This window comes from Hippocampus zosterae, chromosome 2 (genome assembly GCF_025434085.1).
Source record: "Hippocampus zosterae strain Florida chromosome 2, ASM2543408v3, whole genome shotgun sequence".
NCBI lineage: Eukaryota > Metazoa > Chordata > Actinopteri > Syngnathiformes > Syngnathidae > Hippocampus > Hippocampus zosterae.
The window spans coordinates 34,596,327-34,624,076 of record NC_067452.1 but is presented as its reverse complement, the minus strand read 5'-3'; the positions used below and the strand labels follow the sequence as shown (position 1 = coordinate 34,624,076).

Here is a 27,750-nt window from a genome sequence, read left to right as displayed (position 1 = left end):
GTCGCCTATCCCAGCTGTCTTCGGGCAGTAGGCGGGGGACACCCTGAATCGGTTGCCAGCCAATCGCAGGGCACACAGAAACGAACAACCATTCGCACTCACACTCACACCTAGGGACAATTTAGAGTGTTCAATCAGCCTGCCACGCATGTTTTTGGAATGTGGGAGGAAACCGGAGCACCCGGAGAAAACCCACGCAGGCCCGGGGAGAACATGCAAACTCCACACAGGGAGGCCGGAGCTGGAATCGAACCCGGTACCTCTGCACTGTGAAGCCGACGTGCTAACCACTGGACTACCGGCCCGCCCTAAATTGAAAGTTATTTTTTGTATAATTTTAGAATTCAAAGCACGCACAGGGATCCGGTATTCTGTCCCCCCTCTCCCCCCAGTAGTCTGAAGAACTGAACGGCACATTTGAACAAGGTTCTGATTTTCTGATGGAAGCAGCGCAATCAGTGCGAATTTCTAAACTCACCTATGATGAGGAGATTTTGTGGGTAACTAGTGCTCATGTTCATGGTCGCGGTTTTTGCAAAACAAATTTCTACTCTCAAAAGAAAAAGAAAAACTAACTGGTCTGACTTAGAATAAGAAATAAGAGAAAATCACATAAAAGAGTGAGGGAAGTTTTTTTTTGCTCTGCTGAAAGTGCCACCATGATCAGGTGGAATGGAATATTTTGTACATACAAAAATATAGAATATTTTTTGAATTAAAAGGTACAATGCTACTCTTATTTGATCGATTATGTCACTTTCATTTTAAGATTGCACAACAAACTGCCTGGAGGTAATATTTTGACCTCAAGACAACCACCCGATCTGTACGTTGATTGTTCATTTCTCAGATGTCATAACCCAGCAACAAGCATCATCCGAATTCCTTTTGCATATTCTCACCGGTATGTCAAACTAAGACCAGGCCGGACTTTTTTGTGAATTATTTTTGCTGCAAACGCCACACGTGTAAAATTAATTTAAAATTAATGTTAGAGAAAATATTACTTTAGGGCAGTGGTCACCAACATGGTGCCCGCGGGCACCAGGTAGCCCGTGAAGACCACTTGAGTAGCCCGCCAGTGCCTGGACATTGTGATTTGCTAGTAGAAATTATGATTTAAAAATGCAAACATTGGCAGTACTGTGAGACATTTCGAAACACGATCAAAGTCTGACAATTTAAATCATCAAGTATTAAAAATAACACATCCTCATATTATTGAAGGTATTTTGGACAAATATGTTATTTCAGACGTGTATCAATTTGGTAGCCCTTCACACAATCGGTACACATGAAGTTGCTCTCACCCTCAAAAATGTTGGTGACACCTGCTTTAGGGAAAAAGTTAAAATTTTTATTTGATTAATTGTTTTGTTGGGGGGTGGTATTTGAAATTTGTTGTTTTTTCACACACACAAAAATAAAATTAACATGCACGTAACCAATTCATTTATTATTTATAATTATGTATATTAGTCAAAATACGACCAAAACATTTAAAGCACAAACACATTTAAAATTCATACCACATCTTTCACCCTTTTGCCCCTTTTCAATAAAAAGAGACTCAATCAACAAACTAAAAGACTTGTTTCTGTGGCCATTCCAAGCTTTTAATTGCAATTTCATTTGAGCTTTATTCGTTTTTTTTTTCCGTGACTGAACAAAAGTAAGTAAGAATCATGTAAAAAATAGAAAAACTTTTATTCTTTGAAAACGAACACAGTTGGATAGTGGGCACTTAACAACGACATGGAAGGCTTTGGAGAACAGTCACGGGTGCATTGACTGATAAGGCTTAGCTGTCCTTCGCGCATTATTCGAGGATGCATAGAAAATGCTAAATGTCTGGAAGACTTGATGAATAGAAATGCGCTGAGGTTAGTCGTTCGCGTGTGTGTATGTGAACATTAATAGGATCATAGGACAAGAAAACCTGGAGTTTTGGCATCATCGTCTCCAGCTGAAAGGATCATCTTCAAAACAGACGCTTCTCATAACTGTGACGAAAAGAAAAGATACAAATCACAGGACTGACCACACGGCATTTCCTGTCAAGAAAAATGGCTCCCGTGTTTATTTAAAGAAAAAGCCTGAGCAACCGTTGAAACAAAGAAACCTGTACTGTGCCGAAATGGCGGGACCTGCTTGCGCAATTGCTTGGGGTGTGCTCTGGTGCAAGTGCGTACCTGTGCAGACCGTGGACACCACCCTCCATTTGAGCCGATGCCGTTCTCTTTTCAAATCTCAGCTTTCCGCTGTACATCATGGCTCTGACACAAGACAAAAAGACATTTTGTCAGTGCTCAGCTGCACCTCAAAGACACAAGGTGATGCTTTCATTTGATGTCCCCACTCCAGTGGTCATGGAAAAAAAAAATTATAATAAATCTCGGTTGATTAAGAAGTGCATTCGCAGGTTGGCAGATCTGGTCCAGATAGATGGACTGGTCTGTATGCTTTACATCATAACATCCATCCATCCATCCATTTCCCGAACCGCTTTATCCTCACAAGGGTCGCGGGGGGTGCCTATCTCAGCCATCTTCGGGCAGTGGCCCTGAACCGGTTTACCAACTAAACGCAGGGCACATAGAGACGAACAACCACCCGCGCTCACACTCACACCGAGGCGCGATTTTGAGTGTTCAATCAGCCTGCCATGCATGTTTTTGGAATATGGGAGGAAACCGGATTATCCGGAGAAAACCCACGCAGGGAGGCCGCAGCTGGAATCAAACCCAGTACCCCTGCACTGTGAGGTCAACCCGCTAACCGTGGACCACCGGGCCGCCCTGCATCGTAACAGTAGACCAGAAATGTTTTGCGCCATAATACGTTAAATGCTTTATGCATGAAAAGCAATTTAAAAAAAAACATTATCAATTCTGTGACAGAGCATCATATGTTGGAAACAGCGCAAGCCTTCTGTACAAGGGAAATATCGCTGTGTAGAAAGGGAGTGCAGTAATAAGCGGAAGTATGTGTTCGTAACACCACAAAGTTGAGCTTGTGACGATTATCCATGTGCACGATGATGTCACAGCACGTGCAAAATGCAGCCCCTGCCAGTGGTGCCGTCGGTGTGTACCTGAGCTGAGTGAGACTCTTGGTGCCGATATCCTGGCAGGAGTGTTGAACGCCAGCCAGCAGGTAGGGAACAAACTTGTGGATGGAGCCTCTGTCCTGCACAGCTCCTGAAACACCCTGAGCAACTTTGATCTTGTCACTTTCACTGTGGACACAAACATGTACAAGAGTTAGTTGCCCTAACAATCTAAATGAAGAGCCCCAGAATAAGGACAGGCAGCCCTCTACATTTGCTCAATGCTTTTTTTAAAAAGACAATTCAGAAAATCGGTTACACCCTCCTCAAAAGTAGTGCTATTGGAGCCGGAAGGATTTCAACCAACAGTGAAAATATCTAATGAACCTCCACCAGTTCACGTTTCGCTCTTTACAAATTCACCATTTGTGTTTTTTCTTTATCTTTAGCTGTACGCTGAAAAAAAATCATATTGAAAGGCCTGAGATCTATGAAAATGTATTTGTTCAAATAAAGTATATTTATGATCTTGAGCAGTTCGATTAGTATGATAATTTCAGCCAAAATATCTTCAGCTTCTGGTATGACACCTCCGTATTTCTGATCTCACTCATGGGTTGCAGTAAGTGCACAGGCTCATTACTGCCACCCCGTGGTCAACTTTATGTGCTCTTTTTTTCTCCCCTCCACTCAAGACTCCCAACAAGGTTAATGAGTACGTTTTGTCACCTGAAGTATCTCGTCTGAGAGCCCAGGTTTTTGTCCATGGCATCCAGGGAGCCCATGCCACGGTATTTCTTTAGCCTGATGCCATCAGAGAAGAAATATTCACCAGGAGTTTCGTTGGTGGCGGCAAGCAGAGAGCCCATCATCACTGCACAAAGAAGCAAGGGCAGTTAGATGACTGAATTGCGAGAAAAGTGGTCCGTGAACTAATGTGCATCCATTGTCGTATCATTTTTATTTAGTTTAGGTTGAGCTACACAAACATTAAATTGTTTACTAAAAAAAAAAATAGGCTTCTGAAAAAAAAGTGAAGAGATGTTCTGCAAATGAAATCTGTTAATTTTGCCATTTAGCCCCTTATTAGGGGCTAAATGGCAATGGAACAAGGAATTGTGCAAAAAGTATTGAAACATTGAATAGTTGCACATTCAAAAGTTTTTAAAAAGTTAAGATTACGTTCTCCTTGGAGTGCATTTTAGGTCCATCCTGAAATTTCACCCAAAAGCTAAATATCCCAGACTTTTTGCAAGTAGTGCTTGTGTATCGGATGCCACAAACGGTAAACTCACTTAATCCAACCTTATTCAGTGTATTTATAGAAAAAAAATGTCCAAGAGTGCTGCCAAGATTGGCGAAAGGTGAGATTGATTTGATTTTTTTTCAGCTTCAGAAACACGTGATGCATGATTGGTCGTTACCTGAGCAAACTGCAGACGGGAAATCCTTAGCCTAGACTCGAATTACAAACTTCAAAAGCGTGAGGAGGATATGCCACCCATATTCATTCAATTTCAACTACTTCATACGGGAAGCATGGTTAAAACCGAACAAGACTTCTACCTGTGGATGCACCGAGTGCCAGGGCTTTGGCGATGTGGCCGACATTCTGAATGCCACCATCGGCAATGACGGGCACACCAAATTGCCTGGCGTACTCCGACACCTTATAGACCGCAGTGGCTTGCGGTCTGCCGCAGGCCAGCACTGTTCGGAAGACAAAAGGGATGTAGCGTTTAGCCAGAGAGATGTGAAGAAAGTATGGCCTGAACATGATTGCGGTTACAAAATAAATACAATACATTTTTGGAATTCATTTGACATCTGCAGAGACTTTGATGAAGATTCAAACTCATATTGAAGTACAGTAATTGTTATCAAAATGTATTAATTGTAAACAAAAAGGAAATTTGAACCAAAGCGGCGCATGCAAATGAACTGAGAGAAGACAACAAAATGGAGCAGACACAGATTAAAAAAGTGCAGTTTTGTATTTTTCTAAAGCGGGGGTGTCAAACTCATCTTTGGCATGGGCCACTATGGGGTTACGTTGTCCCTCGGAGGATTACAACAGTGAAACTAAATAAATGTTTATATATTACAACTTGGGCAAAACAAATCGATGGATTACCAGTTTTGAAATCAGTCAACTCAACTCTAATAGTTAGTTCAATTATTCTTTAAATGAGTGTTAACATGGTAACAAAATTGTTTGCCCAATCTTAACGTTATTTATTACAGATGACAATTTGACATTTCGGTACAGATTTTAGCAAGGATCATGGAAGTTGACACGTTATTTGCTTTCACGGTCCATATAAAATGATGTGGCGGGCAGGATCTGGCCCCCAGGCCTTGAGTTTCCCACACCTTCACAACACGATTTTTTTTTTGGGGGGGGGGGGGGGGGGTCCGAGTGGTGGTCTGTTGACTTTGCGGGCCAGTCACTCACCTTCCTGTGTAATGCAAATGGAACCGCTGCCCATTCCCACTCTCAGTCCGTCCACTCCTGCGTTGATCAAGTTTTTCGCTTGAGCCGTGGTCACCACTGAATGACAAGACCAAATAAAAAATGTTGCTAAAAGTAAGTGTTATTTATAGAAAATCTCATTCAGAATATTTAAAATAATGTTAGAACAAATCCTGAAAAATGTGTGTTTATTTACCATTGCCACCAATGACCTGCAGGCTTGGGTACTTCCCTTTGATATATTTGATCATGTTGACCTGGAATATTGAGTTACCCTGAGAAGAATCCTGTAAGTGGAGAATGTAACAACATTCATTATTTGGCACATCACACATTATGATTATTTTTCATCTAAATGAGACAAAACAAATTATTTGTAATCAGAGGCAAATTCTCCCATGTGGTTCTTTGGCAGCTTTCCCACTGCACGGTATGTGCTGAACTCTACACCTCTTTTCGGGGCAGCTTTCGCAGTGGGAAAAGACTGCAAAAACGACGCCACATTCAACGTTTTAGTTGCGACTAGACACAACATCAAACATCGATAGTGGAGAATGACGGTTGCCTATCAAAACGGGGCTGTTGGTCAGCGTATAGGGCCACATTTTAATCAATCGAGGCTAAGGGCAGTGACATAACACACAACTGCAGCAGTGTGAAGACAGTGAAGTACAATAATGCTAATTTCTGAAGCTAAAACGGCAACAGAGTAACTAAGTAGCGTTTTGTTGCACCTGCAGCTGCTCTGAAAGCGCAATATAAATAATGATGTAATGTAAAACATTTTCCGCAGTCGCCCTATAATCTGATGCGGTTTATGTGTGGTGTTAAACAGTCTCTTTATTGTCCCCATCGTGTTGTTTCCTTGTTAGTGTTCCTATGCCATCTAGTGGTGATTATTAGCAGGAACAACTTGCAACCTAAAAGAGTTCTGCCCGACATTAATTGACATGTGCATTCACCATCAGACAACTACTTTGTGAGCACTGCACAGCCATTATGTAACAAAGATAACACCTAAAGCATAGTTAAATACTGACAAAACGAAGGAAGGAGGAGACAAGCAAGACTTCAAAGGATATTTAGCCCCGAGCGAATATGAGCCCAGGAGGTTTGTGTGCCTTTTTGTTGAATCAACTTTTGGTTTTGATTTATTGTTTTGGAATGACATTTGTATTTATGTTTTATGTCTGTGTTTGTGACCAGTTCTGTGTGGTTTTGCTCTATATAAATAAAGCTGTAGTGTATTGTATTTGCTTTAATGGAGCTCCATCTAGTGGATGCATAGCGCAACCGCAGCCACTATTGTAGCTTCTATTCTATGCGCCTTATAATGCAGTGCGCCCGACGTATGAAACCAGTTTTGAAATAGGCCATTCACTGATAGTCCGAAGCACTTTATAGTGCAGAAAATACGGTAATGTACTGTATTGTGCTCCAGACTGCCCCTTAACGGTGGAATTTTGTCAAGTATTAGAAATCGGATCACTTTTTGCCAATAGCAAAGCGCCAATAGAATAAAATCCTGTCCAGCTGAGCAAGTACCCTGTGGTGGAAAAGTGTAACCTGTCCCTGAACAAATGTGCACTTTACATGTCCTCATCCTCACCAGTACGATCACATCCACTCCACTCTGCACCAGCAGGTCCAGGCGGTATTTGTCGTCATTGTGCGTGCCAATGGCGGCGCCACACAGGAGCTGCTTGCGGGAGTCTTTGGAGGCCAAAGGGAAGTCTCTGTTCTTCTTCAGGTCGGTTCGCGCAATGATGGACACCAGGCAACCGTCTTCATTCACAATAGGAAGTTTGCCTGGAAAAGGAACATGGATTAAATTGCTGTTGGTTTCTGATGGAAAAGAAAACATACAAAAGGGGGTCAAAGTTTGAAACAGATTTACATGTGCAAATTTTATTCACGGACAGGACCTGAGGCGACAATCAGTTGGTGTGCAGGTGCTTAGTATTTATGAAGGGATATCGCCAACAACTGGCCTGGGAGGCGCGCTGCAACTGTTTCAGTTGTTTAGTCAGATTGGATTTTGTCTGTGTGTCAAAAAGGGTGAACCCCAGGAACCTCAAAATTAACTTCACCTTTCTTACTCCGTTGTAGGATTTCATTGGCTTCTTTCAGTGTCACGCCAGCAGGAGCAATCACGAGATCTTCTCGCTTTGTCATTACCTGTCAAAAAAAATATCATTTTACAAATAAAAATGATTGCGATTGGCTGGCAACCGATTCAGGGTGTCCCCCGCCTACTGCCCGAAGACGGCTGGGATAGGCTCCAGCACCCCCCGCGACCCTAGTGAGGATCAAGCGGTTCGGAAGATGAATGAATGAATGAATGAATGAAATAAAAATGATATTTCCGGTCAAATCTATAGATCGCTATAGTTCTTTCCAGGCCTCCATCACACCTCTCTCCCAACTTGAGTAATTCTACTATTATTAACTTTTCAACTCCAGAGTGCCCTGATGGTCTTGAGATTTCATTGTGCCTGTCACGGTTTCACAAGGCCATGTGCTGAATGTAGCAAAGCAACCCCAAAACGCAACTTGTTTCATGTGAAACAGGAGGTGGACCAATCAAGAGGACATTCACTTTGCATTCTGGGTGATTTCTAGACTCTGTTTTAGTTTTTTTTTTTTTTTCTTTCTTGAATGGAAAGGTGCCAAAAATGTTGCCCAGGTATAAACAAACCCCATCATCTCATCCCAACTTGAGTATTAGTGAGATATCAGATACCTGGCTGAGAGGCAGGTTGTGCTCCTGCGGCTTGAGAAAATCGATGTCTCGCGAGGAAATGATGCCAACCAGCTTACTCCCCATTTTGCCATCTTCCGTGATGGGGATACCACAGAAGCCGTGGCGGGCTTTGGCCTGAAAGACGTCCTGCACTAGGTGCTGAGGGCTCATCACCACCGGGTCTGTGATGAAGCCCTGCTCGTACCTCTGCAGCGGGGGAAAAACATGAATGGGAAAGAGACAAAAAACTATATTTCTACTGGACAGTGCACAAATGGGACACAGAACACTGATTGGTAAAATTGTAGGAAAAAAAGAGATGGGTGGTTGTGCTAGTTGTGCTAGCTCACAATGTGTAATCCTCTTTGTTTTATGTTTAGTTTGACAGTAAACTTCAAGTGTACAAAGCACACAATAACCTGCTCTGCCAAAACATTCAGAAGTTTTTCGAAATTCGAGAAAGCAACTATGAATTAAGAGGTACCAATTTATTCAAAAAACTCAAAACAAGAACAAACATCAAGCAAAGAAGTGTATCTAGCAAAGGTGTTAATCTGTGGAATAATCTCGAAACTGACCTAAAAATGAGTAAATCGCTTGCCGAGTTCAAAAACAAATTCAAAAAAATAGTACAAACAACCTATATCAATCAGAGTTAAAATGATAAATTCTAAACATTAAATATAATGATAAATCAGAACGAAGTTGATAAATAGAGAAAGGTATTGAAATATCCATTATGAATACAAGAGAAAATTGACACAAGAGTGCCAGGGTGTGGATGTATATAATCCCGATACAAACCAAAAGTTGTGAAAATATCACGGTTAAGAGCCTTAATGGAGACTTCTTCTTACTTTTTCTTTTCTGATTGATATAAAAATGATTTAGTAGATATAAACACATAACGGGGTAGGACTAGATAAGTTTTTTACTTCATCCTACTCCCTTGAACATAATAACTGTGTTGAATTAAGACTGATTTCTTTCTTTTTACTTTTTTATCTACCTTATTTTCTGTCAAATTATTACTGTATATGTTTTATGTTCAATAAACAAACAAACAAAAAGTGGCTGTGGCAATTAACTCATTCACCCCCAAAGACGTTTTTAAACGTCTTTTCAGACTTGGTCCAGAATTGGCTGGTGCTGAATGAGTTAAAAGCTCGAAGCATATTTTTGGAAAACATTATTCACTATCTGCCAAACTGCTGCTTGCTGCAACGCGAGTTGAGTTTGCTATCACCATCCAGCAATCATATTTCAAATTATTGCTGGCAAATCAAAAAAAATGGCCAATCGACAGCTCGAGTTTCAAAAAGTGAGGACACTTGTGATTTCAAGGTACCACCGTATTTGGAAAACAGTCACTATTCCGTACCTTGACTTTCCGGACTTCGTTGGCCTGGAACTCTGGAGTGCAGTTGTGGTGGATGAAGCCGATCCCACCCGTTAACTTGAGAGAAGAGCAGACAAATTGTCAGACAGCACACCCTCACTGCCCACAACGTTGGGTACGCTCGCACATGATGTAACACAAAATCTGTGTGAATGTGCATCAAAATTATTTGGAGAGGCACAAGCATATTGTTGAATTAAAGTCTCTCTGACAGTGTTCATCAAATCAGATCATGATAATGGTTCTACGTGTAGACCATTTTATGTAGCTCTCATCTCTAATCACATGAGACGGTGCAGGTCGGCTTGACGGCGTCGGCCAATGAGTGTACTTGGATGAGCGTGGGAGCGTTTGGCGTCATGCTTACTGCCATCGCGATGGCCATGCTGGCCTCCGTGACCGTGTCCATGGGGGATGATACAAAGGGAGTTTTCATTGTGATTTGTTTGGTGAGCGCCGAGGTCAGGTCCTGTTGACGGAGAGAGAATTGACATCTGCAATTAGTCACTCAATCAAAAAAGGGATTTGAACAATTAAACAAAGCATCCAAACGATAACTTGATTCTTCACATACTGTAGTTGTCGATGAATCTTGACACCTCGAAGCTGTACCCCACTTCTTGCCCAGACCCAAATAAATGAGCAGTAGAGAAAATGGATGGACTGGTGTACATACTATTAGTTACTCAGCAACGTAATTTTTTTTCTTCCATTATGTCCTATCTAGAGGATAAAACAATACTTTATTTGATGCGGCACGTTGGACGACTGGTTAGCACGTCCACCGACTGGTTAGCACATGCGCCTCACAGGGCAGGGGTCCATAGGGTTCGATTCCGGCCGCGGCCTTCCTGTGTTGAGTTTGCATGTTCTCCCCGTGCCTGCATGGGTTTTCTCCGGGTACTCCGGTTTCCTCCCACGTTCCAAAAACATTCATGGCAGATTTAAATGGAACACTCTATAATTGTGATCGTGAGCACAAATGGTTGTTCGTCTATGGGTGCCCTGCAATTGGCTGGCAACCAGTTCAGGTGTCCCTCCCGCCTACTGCCCGAAATCAGCTTGGATAGGCTGCAGAACGCCAGCAACCCGATTGCTGTTCTGTTCATGTGCTGCCTCAGAGTGGGGGCATTGTAAGACTCTCCTGCGGTTTGAATCATTCACAATGAGGGGACATTTGTAATAAGATAAGATATCCTTTATTTCTCCCACACTGGGGAAATTTATAGCCTCCAGCATCCTCCATTCGCTGTCCCAAACGTCATCTCATACTCAGTTTACTGCTGTTTTAATACCGCCTCATTTTCATTAATCAGATTCGCTGTGTTGATGTTGGTAACATGCGATGACCATCCCGACTCACCACTTGATCGGCAGTGAAGTCAATGTAGCCCGGCAGAATGAGGAAGTCGCTGAAAGCGAGAACACAAAATGGGTTTAGCTCACAAGAGTCGTTTGTAGTGGAGCTTCCAAAGTACGAGACTTCAGAGTGCTTTCCATGACCTTTCAAACATCAAACAAACCACACAAAAGTCTGCAAACACCTTTGTGTCCAGTACTGATTTTAAACGGGTGACTCGTGTTACTTCATTTAAGTTGTATCCATTCTTCTATTTTGGACAGCACTTAATGTTATTTGGAGGGAAAAGGCCACAAAATTGTGACCGAACTTCTGGGAAGGTTTGAAATGACAGTAATCCTTGTGTCTTCTTTCAGCGCATGCGGACCCACAGGGCAACTGAAAAAAGAAATGATGCCCACAACAGCATGTGACTTCATTTTATTTCATACTGATCAACTTAAAAGTTATAAAACAAAATGTTGAACCTGGTTGGTTGACTCTGAGGTATTCAATACTTCTTGGTTTATCGAGAGTTATAAAAAAAGAGGATTGCACCTGAACCAGTGAAGCTGTTACACCATTAATATCAATGTAATTGTGCATTATCTCATTAACTTGAAGATGTTAAAAGTGCCAATGCAAACATTGAGTCACCATTCAACACTTATATGTATTTTTTTAATACTGTACTGCACGCCACCCCTCTTGTCTGGGGATTACAATATGGTTATCAATGCAACTGCTGTTGGGCATTTTGACTCAGGGTGTCTCACAAAAGGTGTTTTATCTGTTTTATCTGACTCATGTTTCGTTCCGAGTTCATCCCAAATTTGTTGTTCTTCTACATCCAATTCATCCAATCCGACCTTTCTGGACCTTGTTTTAGGCACTGGGGCAGTAAAACGCCTTCCTCAACCTGTTTCTACTCAGTGATGATGGATGAAAGTGAAGATAAAGAGGCAAGTCATGTGTCTATCCCACAGGAACGCGACGAGGCCTGCCAACTTACTTGTATGTGAGTCCATCTCCTCCGTTTACCAGCTGTTGTCCCGTCAGTCCGTCCTCTGGGACATTATCGCCGGTCTGACCGCTCAGAACATGTTCTGCCATGAGCTCCAATGACACCCTCACGGTTCTATGCACAAGTAATTTGCTTTCAAAAATGGCGAATCTATGTCAATGTTGATACATAGACCATACAAGAAAATACCTAGAATTTCTTCTGGACCACACTTCGCAGCGTGCACGGTCCAAGTGTCAAAGCGGTTCCGAATGGAAACGAAGAAGCGTGCCGAAACCCTCTCTGACGTCGGGAATCCGCCATGTGCTTCCTGTCTGACGGCTCGTGATGACGTCACGTCCGACCTCAGAATGTCGAACGAGTCCAGTGAACGAAAACAAGGTTATTTCTGTCAATACACACAAGGGGACAGAGACCGGGCTGGGCCGCGAATTGTAAAAATCCGTGTGTATTTGACGCCCATTCAGATGCATTTTGGGGTGATTGTAGGGGCGCTAATGTGTGTGTGTGTGTACAGTAGTTTTGTAGTACCATTTTGTGGTGCAAGAAGAGTGACTATGTCAGTGACTGTTTAAGGAGTTAATGGCTAGAGGGAACATCATAATGCTGACAGACAAGCAAATGTTACACTAAAACCCTTTTGAAAACATACATTTTGTTTCATGTAAAATTATTTATTTCGATAAAATAATTCTCATTTATCATTAATAATTCTTTAATAAAAAACATTTTTAAGTAAACGAGTTTATTTTAGTGGTGTTACGATCGATCGACCAGGCGTCCACTGATCGTGATCGGAAGATTTCTGAGTGAAAGTATGTGATCAATGTTTTTCGTTGCCAATCAATCACACAAACCGAATACCCGCAGCTGTAATTTGCCGCCTTATACAAACGGAGAAACGCTTGTGTGCAGTGTAGCGCCCCGCCCACTTGGTCACGTGACCGATGGATCCACCGACAAACAAGTACTAAATGACTACAGTTAATTCCTTCTTGGCCCAGTCTTACATATGCTACATCCGACTGTGGGGTAATTTTGGCTCTCTTGGGTTATTCAGTGCCAGTGTGAAGAATATTAAAGGTGAGTGTGAGTGTCTGACACTTTCATTTTGTTGTTTGAGCTGCGCATGTGACATGCAGCATTGCAATGAATACACAAGACAAGGTTTCAGTTTTTAAAACTCTCTCAGTAACTCTATTTTGTGTATTAATGTACAACCGTTGAAAATTACAGCACTTTTCGGTAGATTTTTCTTTATTCGTTTTTTTTCCAAACCATCTATCAACAGACATTTTTTTCCAGAAGTACAGTGAACAATGTGAGCAAGAAAGAGGAGGAAAACCATAGCCCAAAAATGAAATAAAAATAGGAGAGCTTCCAAATTAGCGGGGACGAGTACAATGAAAGTTTAGTGGAGTGAATCCATAATTATGTGTTTGTGTCAGTAAGTGAAGTGAAATGGACTATGGCTCTGATCGGTCATAATCAAGGTGCAAATACCAGAATTTGTTGACTGAGGTGCACTCAAGCTTGTAAACATGTGTGGGGAACATTATTCCTTTTCAGAGGCAGGTTGAGGTCCTCCAAGAACCAATCGTAATTTCATGATATGAGCAAACAAATGCATATTATTGGGTGAAACGCTATTTTTCCAAAATGAAATAAATGTCAAGTGGGAAGGAAAACATTTTGTCATGCCATTCTTTGGTGTACAGACTAATCAGTATTATCTTTTTTTAAATATTCAGACTGAGCAAATTAAGGGTTTTATCCACCTGAGAACTGTGAGGCAGATGTGCTGACCACGATGCACGGAATCGGTTCAACAGGATAAAATTCATGCTTATAAATACGCAGGTCAGGTTTCTCAGAATACACAAAATGAATTTGCCGTTTAGTAGTTTAAAAAAAGAGTTCTTGATCAATTTTTAGCATTTGTGGATTTAATTACGGGGCGGGGGCTTTTCATAACATGAGACATTCATATTGTTTGCAGACTTTGATGGCAGGTCAGAGGCAAATGGTCTCTCAGACGGAAAATGATCCACAGGTTGCCCACCCTGTTTGAAGTAACATGAGCAGATTGCCTCAAAGAGCCCATTCGTTTTTCCTAACATCATAACAACCAGCATTTTTTTCTGGCAGTTGTGGTCGGAGTAAGTCAGGTTTGGCAATACCAAAAAAAAAATAAAAATAAAAATCTATTGTGGACCTAAAATAAAACAAGACAAAAAAAACCCCCAAAACAAACAAACTGCGTATTCATTTTCAGTATGTTCTCTATGCGAACAACAATCAAGCGCACGGAAATGCTGCATTTTGTCATGTAAAAAGAATGCAGATGCTTTTGACTACTGCACTTATAAATTAAATTAGCCGACTAGATGAAAACATAAATACACGTAAGATGTGAGCAACACAACTGCCCCAAAGTGTCCACTAGGCTTTATGGTCTTAGCATTAGTCGCAAAATCCCTGTTGAGGAAAAAGTAGAAATTGATTTGACCTTTCCTATTTTGGGGGTTATATTTATTTTATGTGTCACCAGTTTGATGCAGGAGAGAAACAAAAGATATTTGAGACACACACTTAATCCTTACGGTGTGCTCTGATGAAGAGAATCGACTCGGGTGACGGCGTTAAAGCCAAATTATGGCGAAAGAGCATAAGGGGGAGGAGGATACAATCGCACCATTCCGTGACCCAGCAGCATTTTAGGAGTGAGATAGGGACAAGAGAAAAAGACAGAAAGTGAAATGGCAAGTGAGCGTTACAGAGGAAAAGGGACACCGCAGGGACTGTGCCCCGGGGATGGTCACAGAAGGAAGCAAAAGTGGGGTGTGGGTGCAAGTAAGAAAGAGAAGGAAGGAAGGAAAGAAGGACAAAAAAGAGATGCTGGTGCTCGGCAGTCCAAATGGCGCTTCAGGTGTCGTGGAAATCCTTCAGCAGCGTGCGTCGCCTCTGCTCAGCTATGTGCATCTGATTCTCCAGATCCTGTTCGCACGGACAAAAGGAAGCTCAAAAGTTTTCCCGATGTTGAACGTAGCCGACATGCCTCACGCCACAGTGATATCCTGACTTGCGAGTTGAATTCGTTCCACGAACTATGCCCTTATCTCAGTTTTCTTGTACATCATCCATTTTCCCTATTGAAAATGAATTAAAAAGCGAATTATCGGATTTTGGTCCCACCCCATGATCAGAACGGAATTTCAAACATATCGTCATTCCATGTACGTATCTCACTATATTTATTTGTCACTTAGCTCTCTAAATGGGTCCAGTGATTCCCCTCGCTTATTCACAACTTGATACTTGCGATTCACAGATTTTGGGTGGGAGTGGGGGGACGCCATGTTTTTCATTGAAAAACCTTGCCATCTCCATGTTGTCGAGCTCGTTCTAAAACGCTCAAAGATAGGACCAAAGCCATGTCAGAAGAATAGTAAGACGTTTCTCTTAACAGATAAAGCTTTCAAAATCTGGGTGCAGTTAGGGTTTAGCAGCGTGGGAGGTGGAGGACGACGACGACAACAACAACAACAACAAAAGACATTTGGAGTTTTGGAATCACTGTTTGGAGTAATTTTAGGATTTAAACTAATCCTATAGACAATTCTAAATTTCTTTGCAGGAGGCATCAATTACGCACAATTTTATTTATTTTTTTTACTACTCTCAATGGAGCTTGGTTCCTATGGCGGCGTACATCAAAGATCCCATCTTACCCCTCTGTCGCTGGCACTGAGATCGACCTCGCCTCCCACCACTGCCCTCTCGTAGCTGTCCACCCGCTCCACTTTCCAGGACAAGTTCTCAATCTCTGCCTCCAGTTGAGCCTGCTGGTACTCAAACTGCAACAAGGGAAAACCAAATCAGCACACACCTGCGCCTTTGTCTGATCTCTCATTTTACCCCTCTCAAAACACATCTTAGCACGTGTGATTTCTATCGTGGTCTGTTGACATTGCTTTTTTTGCTGTATCTCCTCTCGCCGCTTGTCCCCTTTCACGTGTCATGATGGCTCTTGTTTTGTAATGTCCTGAGTTCGTGCCCTTTCTGGTCCCTCCCTTGTCTCTGTGTCTCCACGAAGAAACCACATGATGTCAGGCACAGTTGATGTTTGTTGTCTCTGTCGTTTCACTTTCTATAGCCACCAAATAAAGCAATGCGAGCATTCTAACAGGAGGAGAGTAACCAAACTTGCCTATAGTACAGCAAATCTGTTGGCACTAGCAGCATATCAGGAAAGGCTGAATTAAAAAAACAACTCCATGCACAAACAAAGAAATAAAAAGACTTTGGATTAGGGCGTGCAGCACAGCAACTTCCTCTTTCAGGGATTTTTTTTTTTGGTCAAAAGACACTGAAGTTTGTGGGTCAGGTGACAGGAGAACAGTCTCTTACCAGTTTTTTGCGTGGGCCGGACATGTAGTAGGCATAAGGATACGTATACTGCAGTGTGTAGCGACACTGGAAGTAAAAAGACAACACAGAAGGTACGTTAGTCAAACACAGAAATTGCCAATCAAATAGATGCCCTGTGACCTACTGGCGTAAAACGACCTATGTCTGGCTTGTTGGTAGAGGCACAGTAGACCGCTTTCAACAGTAACGTCTGCACCGATGCAAAAACTATCGCAACATGAGAAGTGTTCCGGCAGGTCCCTTAATATTACCAAGTAAGTATGCAAGATTCAAGACGAAATTAATTGATCAATATCGCTTATTTTAATTTCAATTTAGGAGTCAAGCTTACTGCGCTTCCGATTTTGAAATCATTGAACGTAAAAGCTTAAATTCAATTGCAGCTTCTCAATACTGCAATAAAGAGACCCCAAACAGAAACAAACAAAACAACCCACGCCCCTCCAATAAAAGCATCTAAAACCTAAACACATAAACACAAAGTACCTTGGCGAGAAGCTTTGCAGCGTTGTGAAGGTACTGCCAGTCAATCCAGGTTCCCAGGTTGTTCATCACTCTCTCCTGGATCTTCTCCTGGATCCTCTGGTACGTCTGAGCCTCCAGCTGCAGAGACTTGTTGTGGTTCTCCCACTGGTGCAGGAAACACACAAGATATTTGTAAACGGCAGACCGCTGGACATCTTCAGAATTTTCTCGCCATTCAAATATTGGTCGGCAGACAATCAGCAAAATCCAAGTGCGGGTTTTGAGGAGGTCCCCCCACCCCCACCCCCTTCTCCCTCACCCCCCCTTCTCCCTCACCCCCCCTTCTCCATCCATCCCTCCCTCCCTCCACTCGTTGCTTCCTCACCCTCTCAAAGTAGAAGAGGTATTTCTTCAGAGCCTCTCTGGCCTGAGCCTGCTGGCTCTGGTTGACTATATCGGGGTTTTCTTTGTAACGACTGCACTCGTAGTATTCACTGCCATGAGTCTTCCAGTCACCGAGACACATCCAGCAGAAGTCTGAAAATCAAACAATTTTCAGGCCAATTTTGAGCAAATGTCTACATTGTTGGACTACTATGGAGGTGGACTGGACTTACTCAAGTCTACGACCTGACCGATATTGACTTTCTGAGGTCGATGCAGATTGGCAGAAAAAAAAAAATCCAAAATACACCCGACCGGACGGATACAATTCTCTGATTCTATACCCTTTAAGCCCCCCCTCACTCCCCGATTCCCAATTTATACTGCCATAACACAACACACAAATCAGTCTTAATATAGCTCCTAGACGATGCTATTTAAATCCCCGTGCAATTATATTCTTTTCTCATGTGATGAGTTTCCCTTGATAAATTTGAAACTGTTTTGGCAAATTACACGCATGTTTCATCGTATAAATCATCGGGCATAAGCAATCGGTGCAACTGACTGACTGTTGTGGTCAAGTGAAAAAAGGAAAATTAAAAGCTTGTTTATTCCCTGCACAGTTCAAAGTCCTGCACAATTTTTTTTGTCTCGTTTAGAATACGTGATGTCTGAACATGACATTCCGTGTACTACGAGATGAGGAGTCAAACACTTACCGTGTTTGCACTTGGAGCATTGCTGGAATAAACAAACAAGATACATTTGTTGATGTAAACAAACAGTGGCAATAGTACCTAAGCATTCAAACACTTCATTTTACCAAGAAAAAAGACTAAATGTAAAACTGAAGACTTGTAGACTCTCACGAAAGAGAATATATTTTAAGCATTGCCTTTTCAGCTGTTACTTACCATATGATTGCACCCTCCATTCTTCTCAATGCAGATATTGCACTTAGGACACTGAAATATGACACAAAGTTGTTTCATGTATCTTTTTTTTTTTTTAACGCTGCAAGTCAAGATAGAAACCACGTGGCTGCTCGTACATCTTTAGTGTGTGCGCTGATATAGTTGGCCGTCTCCGAGTCATCGGCGCATTTTGTGAGCCATTTCCGGATGGTCGCGCAGTCTGTGGGTGCGTGGTACATCTGACGGCATTTAAAACTAAGAACGACAAGAAACAAAAGAGAGAAATTCAATATTAAACATCGACTGCATACAAATTATCTTCATTTGAAGCTTTGGAATATGATTACTGAACCTCTTGTGTTAAAGCACCTGTAGTAAAAAAATTAGAGACCATCGAGAATCAGAAAGTGCTTAGGTGCATTACAGAAATATTAAAAAAAAAAAAAGAATATTAATAGTAAATAAATAAAAATACACAGAGACCAATGCACAAACAGTTACTTTTATAGAATACTTTTATAAAATTGAAGAATTTATATATTTCAATTTGTTTCTTTCCATTTATTTGCTCTGCATGTTTAGGAATGCTGTGTTGGTGTGTGATGGACCTACCAGAAGACCTCACTGCAACGGCTGCACTGCACCCTGCGCGCCCGTGGCTCCTGCACCTTAATGACGATGGGACAGTCTGCACCCGGACACAGTTGCAACTGAAAGTGACTCTGGAGTCGGAGAAATGAAGATCAGGAAAAGATGAGCAGGATGCTTACGGGCAACCGTATGTGTTTCACACATTGAACTTCATTAGGATCGGGGGCTAGGGGGCAACCCAAAAGACCAGAAAACGGTCTTACACAATCATTCCAATTGGCAAATGAGACTGAAGGGGGCGGGGGGGGAGACAGAGAGAGACCCTCTGTAGTCACTCCGGTGAAGATTGTTGCCTTTGACAACACAGCTCCTTTGGATGTCATGTTGAGAGTTAACAGCAACAGGTTCCAAATGCAAATAGCATGCTTGAAAAGAACTCTGGACTTTTTTTTTAATCTTCTTCTTGTAAATAGGATAATGAGGGAATAAGAAACTCCTGTCCCTGGGATAGCTGAGCAGGCAATTGTCCCATTACCATACTTTTGATCCCTTAAATGGTGGAAGGTACATAATATACAAACTGTTGGTAATTCCTACAACGGTCACCTGACTTGGATATAAATACCAGGTAATTGAAGCTAAAAGTCTCCAGTTGAAGCAAGTCTTGCTCAATTCAGTTCAAATCAATTGTGGGGGTCTTCAAAGCCAGAGAGAAGAGAATTGTGTCGCTGATTTAGTATTTTGGAACCTGACTGTCGATTAAGAAAGGACAAACAACCACACACCTCCACATAGTCTCTGAAGAGGTACCGTCTGTACTTGTCCTTCAGCTCCTCTCCTGGCAGTAGAAGCAGGACAAAATCTTCTGGCGTTTGCAGGGAGCAATCCTGAGCCATGCATGAAATGCCTGGAAAGACACAAGACCACCAACACAAACAAATTAATTCTTCAAAAACCATATTTTCCATATTACCGTTAATGTATGCCATCACTTGCACTTAACCATTGAAAGACTCCGTTTAAGGCCGCCACACATCGTGCGATGCTTCTGAACTTCACTAGAATGCGACCATTGAAAAAAATTAGTCTGTTTTTGCTCACCCCTGCCCAGTGTGTGATGTCATGTGTGGACTCACTGCGGCACGGTATGTACGCTGCTCACGAAACATTTTTACCACTCGCTTCGCTCTTCCATCCGCAGGTAGAGCCGAAATTGCAATTATGCTTAAGTATTGTTGTAAAACTCATATGTACTGTATGTGAACTGCATAGATTGTATTTTTATGTCTTGGGTAAAGGCTGGCTGTGCCTCACTCACTTAAACACGGAAAGTAATTTTAAAAGCTTCGTGCATTTTGATTGGCTATGATGTGTGACGTCGACATATTGTCGACAAACGAGAAGCAGAAAATATTGTGGAGGGCCGGGCCAAAAGTTATAAATAGAAATAGAAAATAAAGACGATAGCACAATGTCTTTGTATGCCAGCAATAATGTAACATTCTCTTCCACCATCACACTCAGCACCGGTTGTCCTCAAGGATGTGTACTGAGGCCCCTGTTGTTCAAGCTCTACACATTTGACTGCTCTCCGACTCTTATTAGCGGCCCAGTTTGCGGAAAGTTTTTAACATGAAAACAATCAAACCATCCTAGGAAATGTTCATTTACTCGAGCCACAAGCAATTCACTCTGAGCAAGGAAATTGCCAGAATCGGACTGAGTAAGAATCGCTTCCTTGTTTTTCAAAGTCTCGTAGATTTGAGTCATTCCGACTCCCGGCGTCTCCTGAATGTTTTGTACTTTGTTACCCGCTTCGTTTAATCATTACATATCACTTTCCCTTCCATGGTCATTACTCTTTCCCTCTTTCTTCGTCTTCCCCTCCCTCCCTGTGCTCTGCAACTTGAAGTAACTGTGCCACCTGGTGTTGAAATAACTGTCATTACAAATCCAAACGAAATGAATGCAATCAAACCTCAATTGTGCATCAATCTTCGACGGGCCGGATTAAAAAGACCAACGGGCCGGATTCGGCCCGCGGGCCGTAGTTTGCCCACCCCCGATCTTAACTTACCCACTCCTATTCCATCTTTGACCAGTACAGTGCAGTGCTGCTCCCAGCAAGTTTTGCAGAAGGAGTGCTGGCAGGGCAACGCCAGCAGGGAGTCTCTCCTTACGACCTGGAGACACACGCCACACTGCAGGGACTGAGGAGCCTGAAACAGACAAATCCAAGTGAAGTTCAAATGATGTTGTCCCAAAGTGAACACATTGTGAACAACAGAAACACGCGTTGCACTGGGCTGCTTGCAATGCGATTGTTCCAAGTAAAAAGCGCATAAAAAATATGCAGATGGATTTGCATACATTTGACATGCAAACAACTACCATTGAAGAAAGTCTTAAGTAGACTCATGAAACCAGCGTTTATGAGCTTGAATTGGTTGGAAAAATATCTCAGCTCGAACAGTAGCAAGTCCGTTTGTTACTCACAAAGACCGCTCTGCAGGCATTGCTCGGCTGAACCAGGGCGTCTGACAACACCAGAGACGAACTGGACTTATGCCTGCACACAACAAGAAGAAAAAACGGTGGAAAAAATTGTGGTGTAGAGAAATAAAGAAAGAATGCCATATGAATGCATATGGCTCTTGCAACCTTTCCAAGGTCAGATTCAAGCAGTTTCAAAATGTTCCAGCGCTTAATAGGCGAGGACCCTTTTTAAGATTAGGTGCTATTTCAGTTTTTATTTAGTCGGCAGGTGGCCATACATCATTTATAAAAACATCCATCCATCCATTTTACATAGCGCTTGAAAATAAGGTCACGGGTGATTTCCAGCTCAGCTGTCTCAACAATTCACACTCACATTCACACCTAAAGAAGAAGAGTCCAACTTCCTGACTGGGAGGCAGACATGCTAAATGTCTTATCTGCTGCTCTTATGAAAAAAGAAATCAATAAGATATTTTTATCAATGTATGCTTCTGGTATTTGAGGGCTAGATTTCTTTTTCTTCCTCTGGGAACCCCCCCCCCCCCCCCCCTTTAATCGCATGGCAGGCCAGTTCAACTCTGCCACAGACTTCGCCGGCAAATGGCTTTTTGATCCATGTTTATTGTAGTACGATATAAGAACGGGCTGCAGTCAGAAAAGTGTTCTTCCTCATCCGTTAGACATACATACATTTCAAACAGTTTTTTGCGAAATTTAGTGATTCCCTCCACGCCCCCCCCCCCCCCCCCACACACACATGAAATGCCAGATTCAACTAACGGATGAAATAACTGAAGACTTTTCCTCAGCATTTCAAGCATGCTTGAAACCAAAAGGTAAATATTACAGGGGGGAGAAGGAGGGGGGCGGTTTGGGAAACAGACTGCAATGACGCCGTAAAAACAACAGAAATGGAGTGAAAATACCTGTCCAGTATTTGTGAAACCTGCCAGTGAAAATGCACGAGGATCAGCTTTGCAACAGCCGGTAAAACCTGAACAGGAGAGAGAAAAGAAGACTTAACTCCATCCATCCCTTTTCCGAACCGCTTGATCCTCACTAGGGTCACGGGGGGTGCTGGAGCCTATCCCAGCCGTCTTCGGGCAGTAGGCGGGGGACACCCTGAGTCCGTTGCCAGCCAATCGCAGGGCAATGACTTAACTCATCTTCCTGAATATGACGCATGAAGCGAGACAAATTGCATGACAACGTCACCTTGTATTACAGGCCGAACTACTAACAGACATCTGATACTAATAATGCATTTATGACACTTGTTTCTGGCATGCAATGACAGTTGAGATGCCTCAAACAAACTAGAAACAGGGTGCCGAACAAAATTACAAGACTGGGTACTAAACTGTCTTTGGGAAAGGTTCATCCACAAGCTAGGTAGGCGGCACCTGGCACTTGTGAGGCCTTTTTCGAACAAAGTTTCTGAAAAATAGATCTCGTTTTCAATTGGGACTAAAAGTCATGGTTCGTTTGGTCAAATGTTTTTTTTTTTATTTGTGGGACCTGACTTCAATGACCCGCAGGCCACCAGTCCATCCATCCATGCCTGATCTTGAGGAGCCTGGCAAGCCAAACCCACGACCACGGCTCAGCCCCGATTCAAAACAAACCGTGCAATCTAATTGGTTTATTTGCTCTGGCGAATTCCTGAACATTGTCCCTCTTCAGTAGCACTTATTTCAAAAGAAGACTTTTTTTCCCCCTGACATTATGTCCATTCTTCGCGGATTGGTGCATTTCGCTGTCTATTTACTAAGGTTTGCCCCGCCTCAGAAATGCGCTTGATGCGACTGTGACCAGACTCAATTGCTGGGATAGCGAGGAGTCTGGATTTCCAGGCTAGATCGCGATGGGCTACTTTGTAAGTGTGTTGATACGCTGAGTGGGAACTGAGGCACCATTGTTCTCTGATTCATTATTGCACTAGAGCAGGGCTCCCCAAACTAAGGCCCGCGGGCCGGATACGGCCCGCCAGCACATTTGGCCCGGCCCATTAACCCTACTGTTGTCCTCGGGTCAAAATGACCCATCACCGTGTTAAAAACGCCCCCCAAAAAACCCTAACAGCAAACGGTGGTGTCTACAAGCCTACTGGAACCTACAAAAGGATTATAAGGAAGGAACACAAGAACTTTAAGAGACTGTTCATATGTGTCAGAGGGATTCTGCTCTGACAACTGAGCTGAACTTTTATCTGTTATGATTGTGCATGGCGCAACAGAAAGTTAATGTTCCAATTTTTTTTTCTATGAAGAACCCAGAGAGAGTTATATAGTTATTATTTATTTTCTGTTTTTTTCTGTGAAGAACTCAGAGAGGGTTATTTATTTATTATTTATTTTCTGCTTTTTCTGTGAAGAACTCAGAGAGGGTTATTTAGTTATTATTTATTTCATTAATAGCGTTATTATTTGTTTCCTGAAAAGAACCTGGAAATGGTTATTTGGTTATGTGTGGCTTTCTGGAAAACATTTTTTTTTTATGCTCCCCTATGATCGTCACACTTTTTCTGTTACAAACTGACACCGGCCCCCCATCAGAGAAGGGAGAAGTTATGTGGCCCTCACAGGAAAAAGTTTGGGGACCCCTGCACTAGAGAGTAATAACAATAATAATACTGAATGTTTTTTTTTCGGTGTAAAAAAGCAGGAGTTAAAAGGATTCAGAGTAGACTAAGCCCACCTTTAGTGCAGCAGCCACAATGTTCACCTCTTCATTGAGAACTCTTTGGCTCTCTTTATATGTCAGACAAGTGAACTGATACTCCTCTGGATCAAAGGAGTCAGCGCCCTGTTGCTCCACATCGCTGGCCACCCCGTCATAGTAGGTTTCGATGTCCCCTTGATCCTCCTCTTCACCGCCATCGTCCTCATCATCCTCCTCTTCAGAGTTGACCCCAAAGTCTTCCTCGTTGCTGTCAGACGCCTGGCTGTTCATGTCCACAGACATCCGGTCGACGGAATCAACCACCCGGACAGGTAGACTGCACGCCTACCTGTCGGATCTGTGTGGTTATGATCGGCTGGAATGGCTTATCGAAGCGCCACCTCTCCGCCCTCCGGCCTGCGTGCTTGCGTCGCTGTTCAGAGACACACTGGCGTCCGGTGTGTCTGAGCCGCGTCGAGTGCGCGCTCAGCAGCAGCGGAAGAAGCAGAAGAAGTCGCACTCCCCGTCACTCATCTGGAAGGCCGGTTCAAGGGTGATCCAAGGCAACAGAGAAACTGGGGAGCAAGTGAATCAAACGGGAAATCATTGAGAGAACTGTGAGATGAACGCATACAACAAAGGACAGTGAACCACAGTCTATTCACAATGTCATATCTTTGCGTTGGTTGAGTAGAACCTATCCTGAGCTACTTCCCTAAAAACTAAACTATTCGCACGCTCACATATTTTTATGTGCGTTCTGCGCCCATAAGATGCGCCAAAGCCCTTGCTAAGAGCAGAGTTGTAACTCGTATTAAGAAAGTATGCTGAAGTGTAACCATACCGCTAGATATGAGAAGTTCCAACTATTATCTGATGATTATCTTGGTGATAAGTACTACACTGAAGTTGTGTTGAACTGAGCAGGTGCAGGATGAAGGACATGTGTTGAGCTTTACTGTCTGGGCTTTAGAGGATTAGTTGAGACCTGCTTTAAAGGGGATTAAGACGCACACCTGTGGATTGGATTGGATAAACTTTATTGTCAAATGTACTGTATGTGTAATATACAGCACAGATGAAATTTCTTCCCTCTCAACATAAAACAAGAGGAGCCGCTGGAGGTGTCCGCGCCGCTATCAAAAGAAGAGCGTCTGCAGAGTTTGCAGGGGTGTGGAACAACGTTATATCGAGAGGCGTTTTTCCAATGAAATACAGTGGAACCTCCAAAATGGAAAAGATTTTGCCCCTTAAATCTTGATGTCACACAAGACTTCTTGTGGGTATGTGCAAGAGCCGAGAGGATTAACTGTGCATCTGTGTGGGCATTTACCTGCGTGCCTGGTTTGTTGGATTGTTTTGTTAAGTTATTGTTTTACAGTAGTGGTCAACTTTTTTTTTTATTCAATGTGGAAATTAATATTCAAGAATTGTATGCACACGCACATTTTTATTTGTTTTCACACTTGTTTGGCTACTTATACTGTTAACATGTATCATTTCGAATTGCATTCAAAGTTCACACGTTTAACTATGACATTACTTTCAAATGCATGGAAATTCGCGTAATACCTTTGAACTGATCGATTTTCACTGTCATAGTAACAACGGATTAAATGCATAAAACAGCACATAATCTGTTTTGTTAAGCGCTTTGTTACCACTGCCGCTGTTGTGAAAGCGCTGTATAAATCCGCATGTATTGTATTGTATTGTATTTAATAAACCGCAGTGAAGTGTGTAATGCAAACGACATGACACATTGTATGTAATTTATCATAACAGCCGTTTCCACCAAATGATCACGTGGCTTTTTCCTGTTCAATTTTTGTGTCGCTCCGATGCAAACAAAACAACTAAATGTGTGCATCTCTAAAAATGTGAATTTGCTGCAATTTTCTGGTAAAAATGGTGGATTAACTGATGGTTAATGCAGCATTGATGGTTAACCACCATTAACTGAGGTGCGAACGTTTTTCATCCTGACTATAAATGTGTCTTATTGTAGAGCATGAAAAAAACATTCTTTCGCCATTTGCAACCTCGGAACACTATATGTCTGAACTGCCGTAAACTGAAGACCCTGCAATTCTTTATTACCTGCCCATGACTCATGACTCAGTGATCCACTTTGGGGTCCTGACCAACCATTTGAGAATCACTAATTTAGGGAATTGTCGTAATGCCATGAGCCCCTGATTTTGTGCCCAGTGACACTGGACAGTGGCCACTTAACTGACTCTGAGGTACAATAACTGAAGTGCAATTATAATTACATTTTTAAAAAAATAAATTACGTTTTTTTAATAAGCGAACTGCACTTGAGTATGAATTAAATATCTATCTGACATTGACCCAGACGAGTCGAGAAGAGTCAAAACGAACCTGCCAGGCTTTCATGGTGTCAGCCAGGCATCAGCCAAACGCTCCTGGTTCAGGCTAAAAATAGGCTCTTTAAACTCGGTGACACACATCTTGCTAAGCTAATGTATCACAGCGACTCAGCACAGTTTCATAATACGTGGTGGAGGGGGGTTGGAGTAATGTTTTGGACGATATGAAACAAATATGCCATGCTTTGGATGAACAGAACATCGACATTTGCCTCCATTGTTTGGAAAGAGCCCCAAAGGTCCAGTCCAGTTATCGACTAGCCAATTTGAGTTAGCCGGATTATCCTTAAAACGTTTACAATGAGTCATACAGCGCGACGAAGCCAAAGACATCCGTTTAACGAGGTTTAAAAAAATCCTCGCAGAGACACAAAGTTAAACAAGTACATTTGATACGAGTTTACGATCTGAGTAGTTGCTAGCTCCCCGTTAGCATCTGATATCGTCGTGATACGCCTCTTGCCCACTCCTAACCCGTGGATTGGGATGTAAACAAGGCCGTCAGCAACTCGAGCGCTTACAAACAAAATTAACGACAGATGTACCTATTGAGTCTAGGAAAACTCAAGACATATTTACCCGTCAGAGCCACACCGGTCCTGTTCACGGTGACAAACAAATGTGAGTTTTAGACTACAAAGCCACTACGTGCGTTAGCTGGTAGGCGGACGATATGATGCGTTCTAAGTACACAAACGCAGTCGGAATTTTTCCGTTCCAAATCGAAGGAATATATAAAAAATGAAAAGGGCGACTGGAACGCTCCTTAGACTCGACATATTCCACAGTGGTGTAAGTACATAAACTGAAGGTTTTTACTTTTGGCAAGCTTGAATAAGTCAACATGAAGTGACGACATTTAACTTAAACCTGCGGGTGTGTAGTTGAATATTGAACTTTGTAAAATACGAGTGCTGTGAAATGCTACGCTTGAAACCAAACAACTTAACCATCAGCGCACTTCTTTCCAAACACGACACAATATAAATATGTAGTAGGCCTGCTGAGAATTACCCCCAGGCCCCCCCCCAAAAAAAAGAAACACGCCTTGCTTGGCCTTGTAAATAATACAAAAGTAGATGTTACATTTCATGTGCACGTCACCTTACAGATCTATTTTATATTGCGAAACTTACTGGATTTGTATTATACTTTAACGAAAGCGTCATTTTTCCTATGTAACGTTTAGTTTCTGCAGTGAGCTACATAATTTAGCTAATGCGTCATGAGGCAGGTAACTTAACACAAAATTGCACTGTGACTCTCATGCATTGATATTTTTAACATACTTATGATGTAACTCAGGGTTTATGATAGAGTATTATCAGGAGAAAACATCATGATGTAGTTCCCCAAACGAACATGGATTTGCAGTGACCAAT

General features: G+C 42.4%; 2 protein-coding genes across 2 annotated transcripts; both read right to left on the bottom strand.

Annotated features, from left to right (window-relative positions):
* Nucleotides 1–1,688: 1,688 nt before the first annotated feature.
* On the bottom strand, nucleotides 1,689–12,419 carry impdh2 (IMP (inosine 5'-monophosphate) dehydrogenase 2). Its single transcript, XM_052057369.1, has 14 exons — nucleotides 12,016–12,419; nucleotides 11,028–11,076; nucleotides 10,032–10,133; nucleotides 9,647–9,721; nucleotides 8,266–8,472; nucleotides 7,613–7,700; nucleotides 7,132–7,331; nucleotides 5,719–5,809; nucleotides 5,505–5,600; nucleotides 4,616–4,759; nucleotides 3,779–3,923; nucleotides 3,095–3,238; nucleotides 2,193–2,276; nucleotides 1,689–2,003 (listed from the first exon to the last, which is right to left on the bottom strand). Exons 1-14 carry the CDS (start codon nucleotides 12,114–12,116, stop codon nucleotides 1,982–1,984), a joined length of 1,548 nt encoding a protein of 515 aa, XP_051913329.1. The 5' UTR covers nucleotides 12,117–12,419; the 3' UTR covers nucleotides 1,689–1,981.
* A 776-nt stretch (nucleotides 12,420–13,195) lies between these two features.
* On the bottom strand, nucleotides 13,196–27,102 carry arih2 (ariadne homolog 2 (Drosophila)). Its single transcript, XM_052057370.1, has 15 exons — nucleotides 26,948–27,102; nucleotides 24,012–24,550; nucleotides 22,241–22,308; nucleotides 21,312–21,384; nucleotides 20,893–21,034; nucleotides 19,601–19,722; nucleotides 18,837–18,946; nucleotides 18,362–18,479; nucleotides 18,225–18,275; nucleotides 18,030–18,051; nucleotides 17,309–17,460; nucleotides 16,945–17,088; nucleotides 16,438–16,503; nucleotides 15,759–15,884; nucleotides 13,196–15,024 (listed from the first exon to the last, which is right to left on the bottom strand). The coding sequence occupies exons 2-15, from the start codon at nucleotides 24,276–24,278 to the stop codon at nucleotides 14,953–14,955; spliced, it is 1,533 nt and encodes a 510-aa protein (XP_051913330.1). The 5' UTR covers nucleotides 24,279–24,550; nucleotides 26,948–27,102; the 3' UTR covers nucleotides 13,196–14,952.
* Nucleotides 27,103–27,750: the final 648 nt, after the last annotated feature.

What these genes read in the sequence shown, in the direction of transcription:
- impdh2 (XM_052057369.1), bottom strand. Translation starts at nt 12,116, where the DNA reads ATGGCAGAACATGTTCTGAGCGGTCAGACCGGCGATAATGTCCCAGAG. An exon ending in ACGAAGTCCGGAAAGTCAAG is followed by an intron (nt 8,473 to 9,646) that starts GTACGGAATAGT and finishes CCCCCGCTGCAG; the next exon opens with AGGTACGAGCAGGGCTTCAT. An exon ending in TCTCAGACGAGATACTTCAG is followed by an intron (nt 3,239 to 3,778) that starts GTGACAAAACGT and finishes TTGTGTCCACAG; the next exon opens with TGAAAGTGACAAGATCAAAG.
- arih2 (XM_052057370.1), bottom strand. Translation starts at nt 24,278, where the DNA reads ATGTCTGTGGACATGAACAGCCAGGCGTCTGACAGCAACGAGGAAGAC. An exon ending in TTGTGGCTGCTGCACTAAAG is followed by an intron (nt 22,309 to 24,011) that starts GTGGGCTTAGTC and finishes TCTCCTGTTCAG; the next exon opens with GTTTTACCGGCTGTTGCAAA. An exon ending in TCAGCGCACACACTAAAGAT is followed by an intron (nt 18,276 to 18,361) that starts GTACGAGCAGCC and finishes GTCATATTTCAG; the next exon opens with TGTCCTAAGTGCAATATCTG.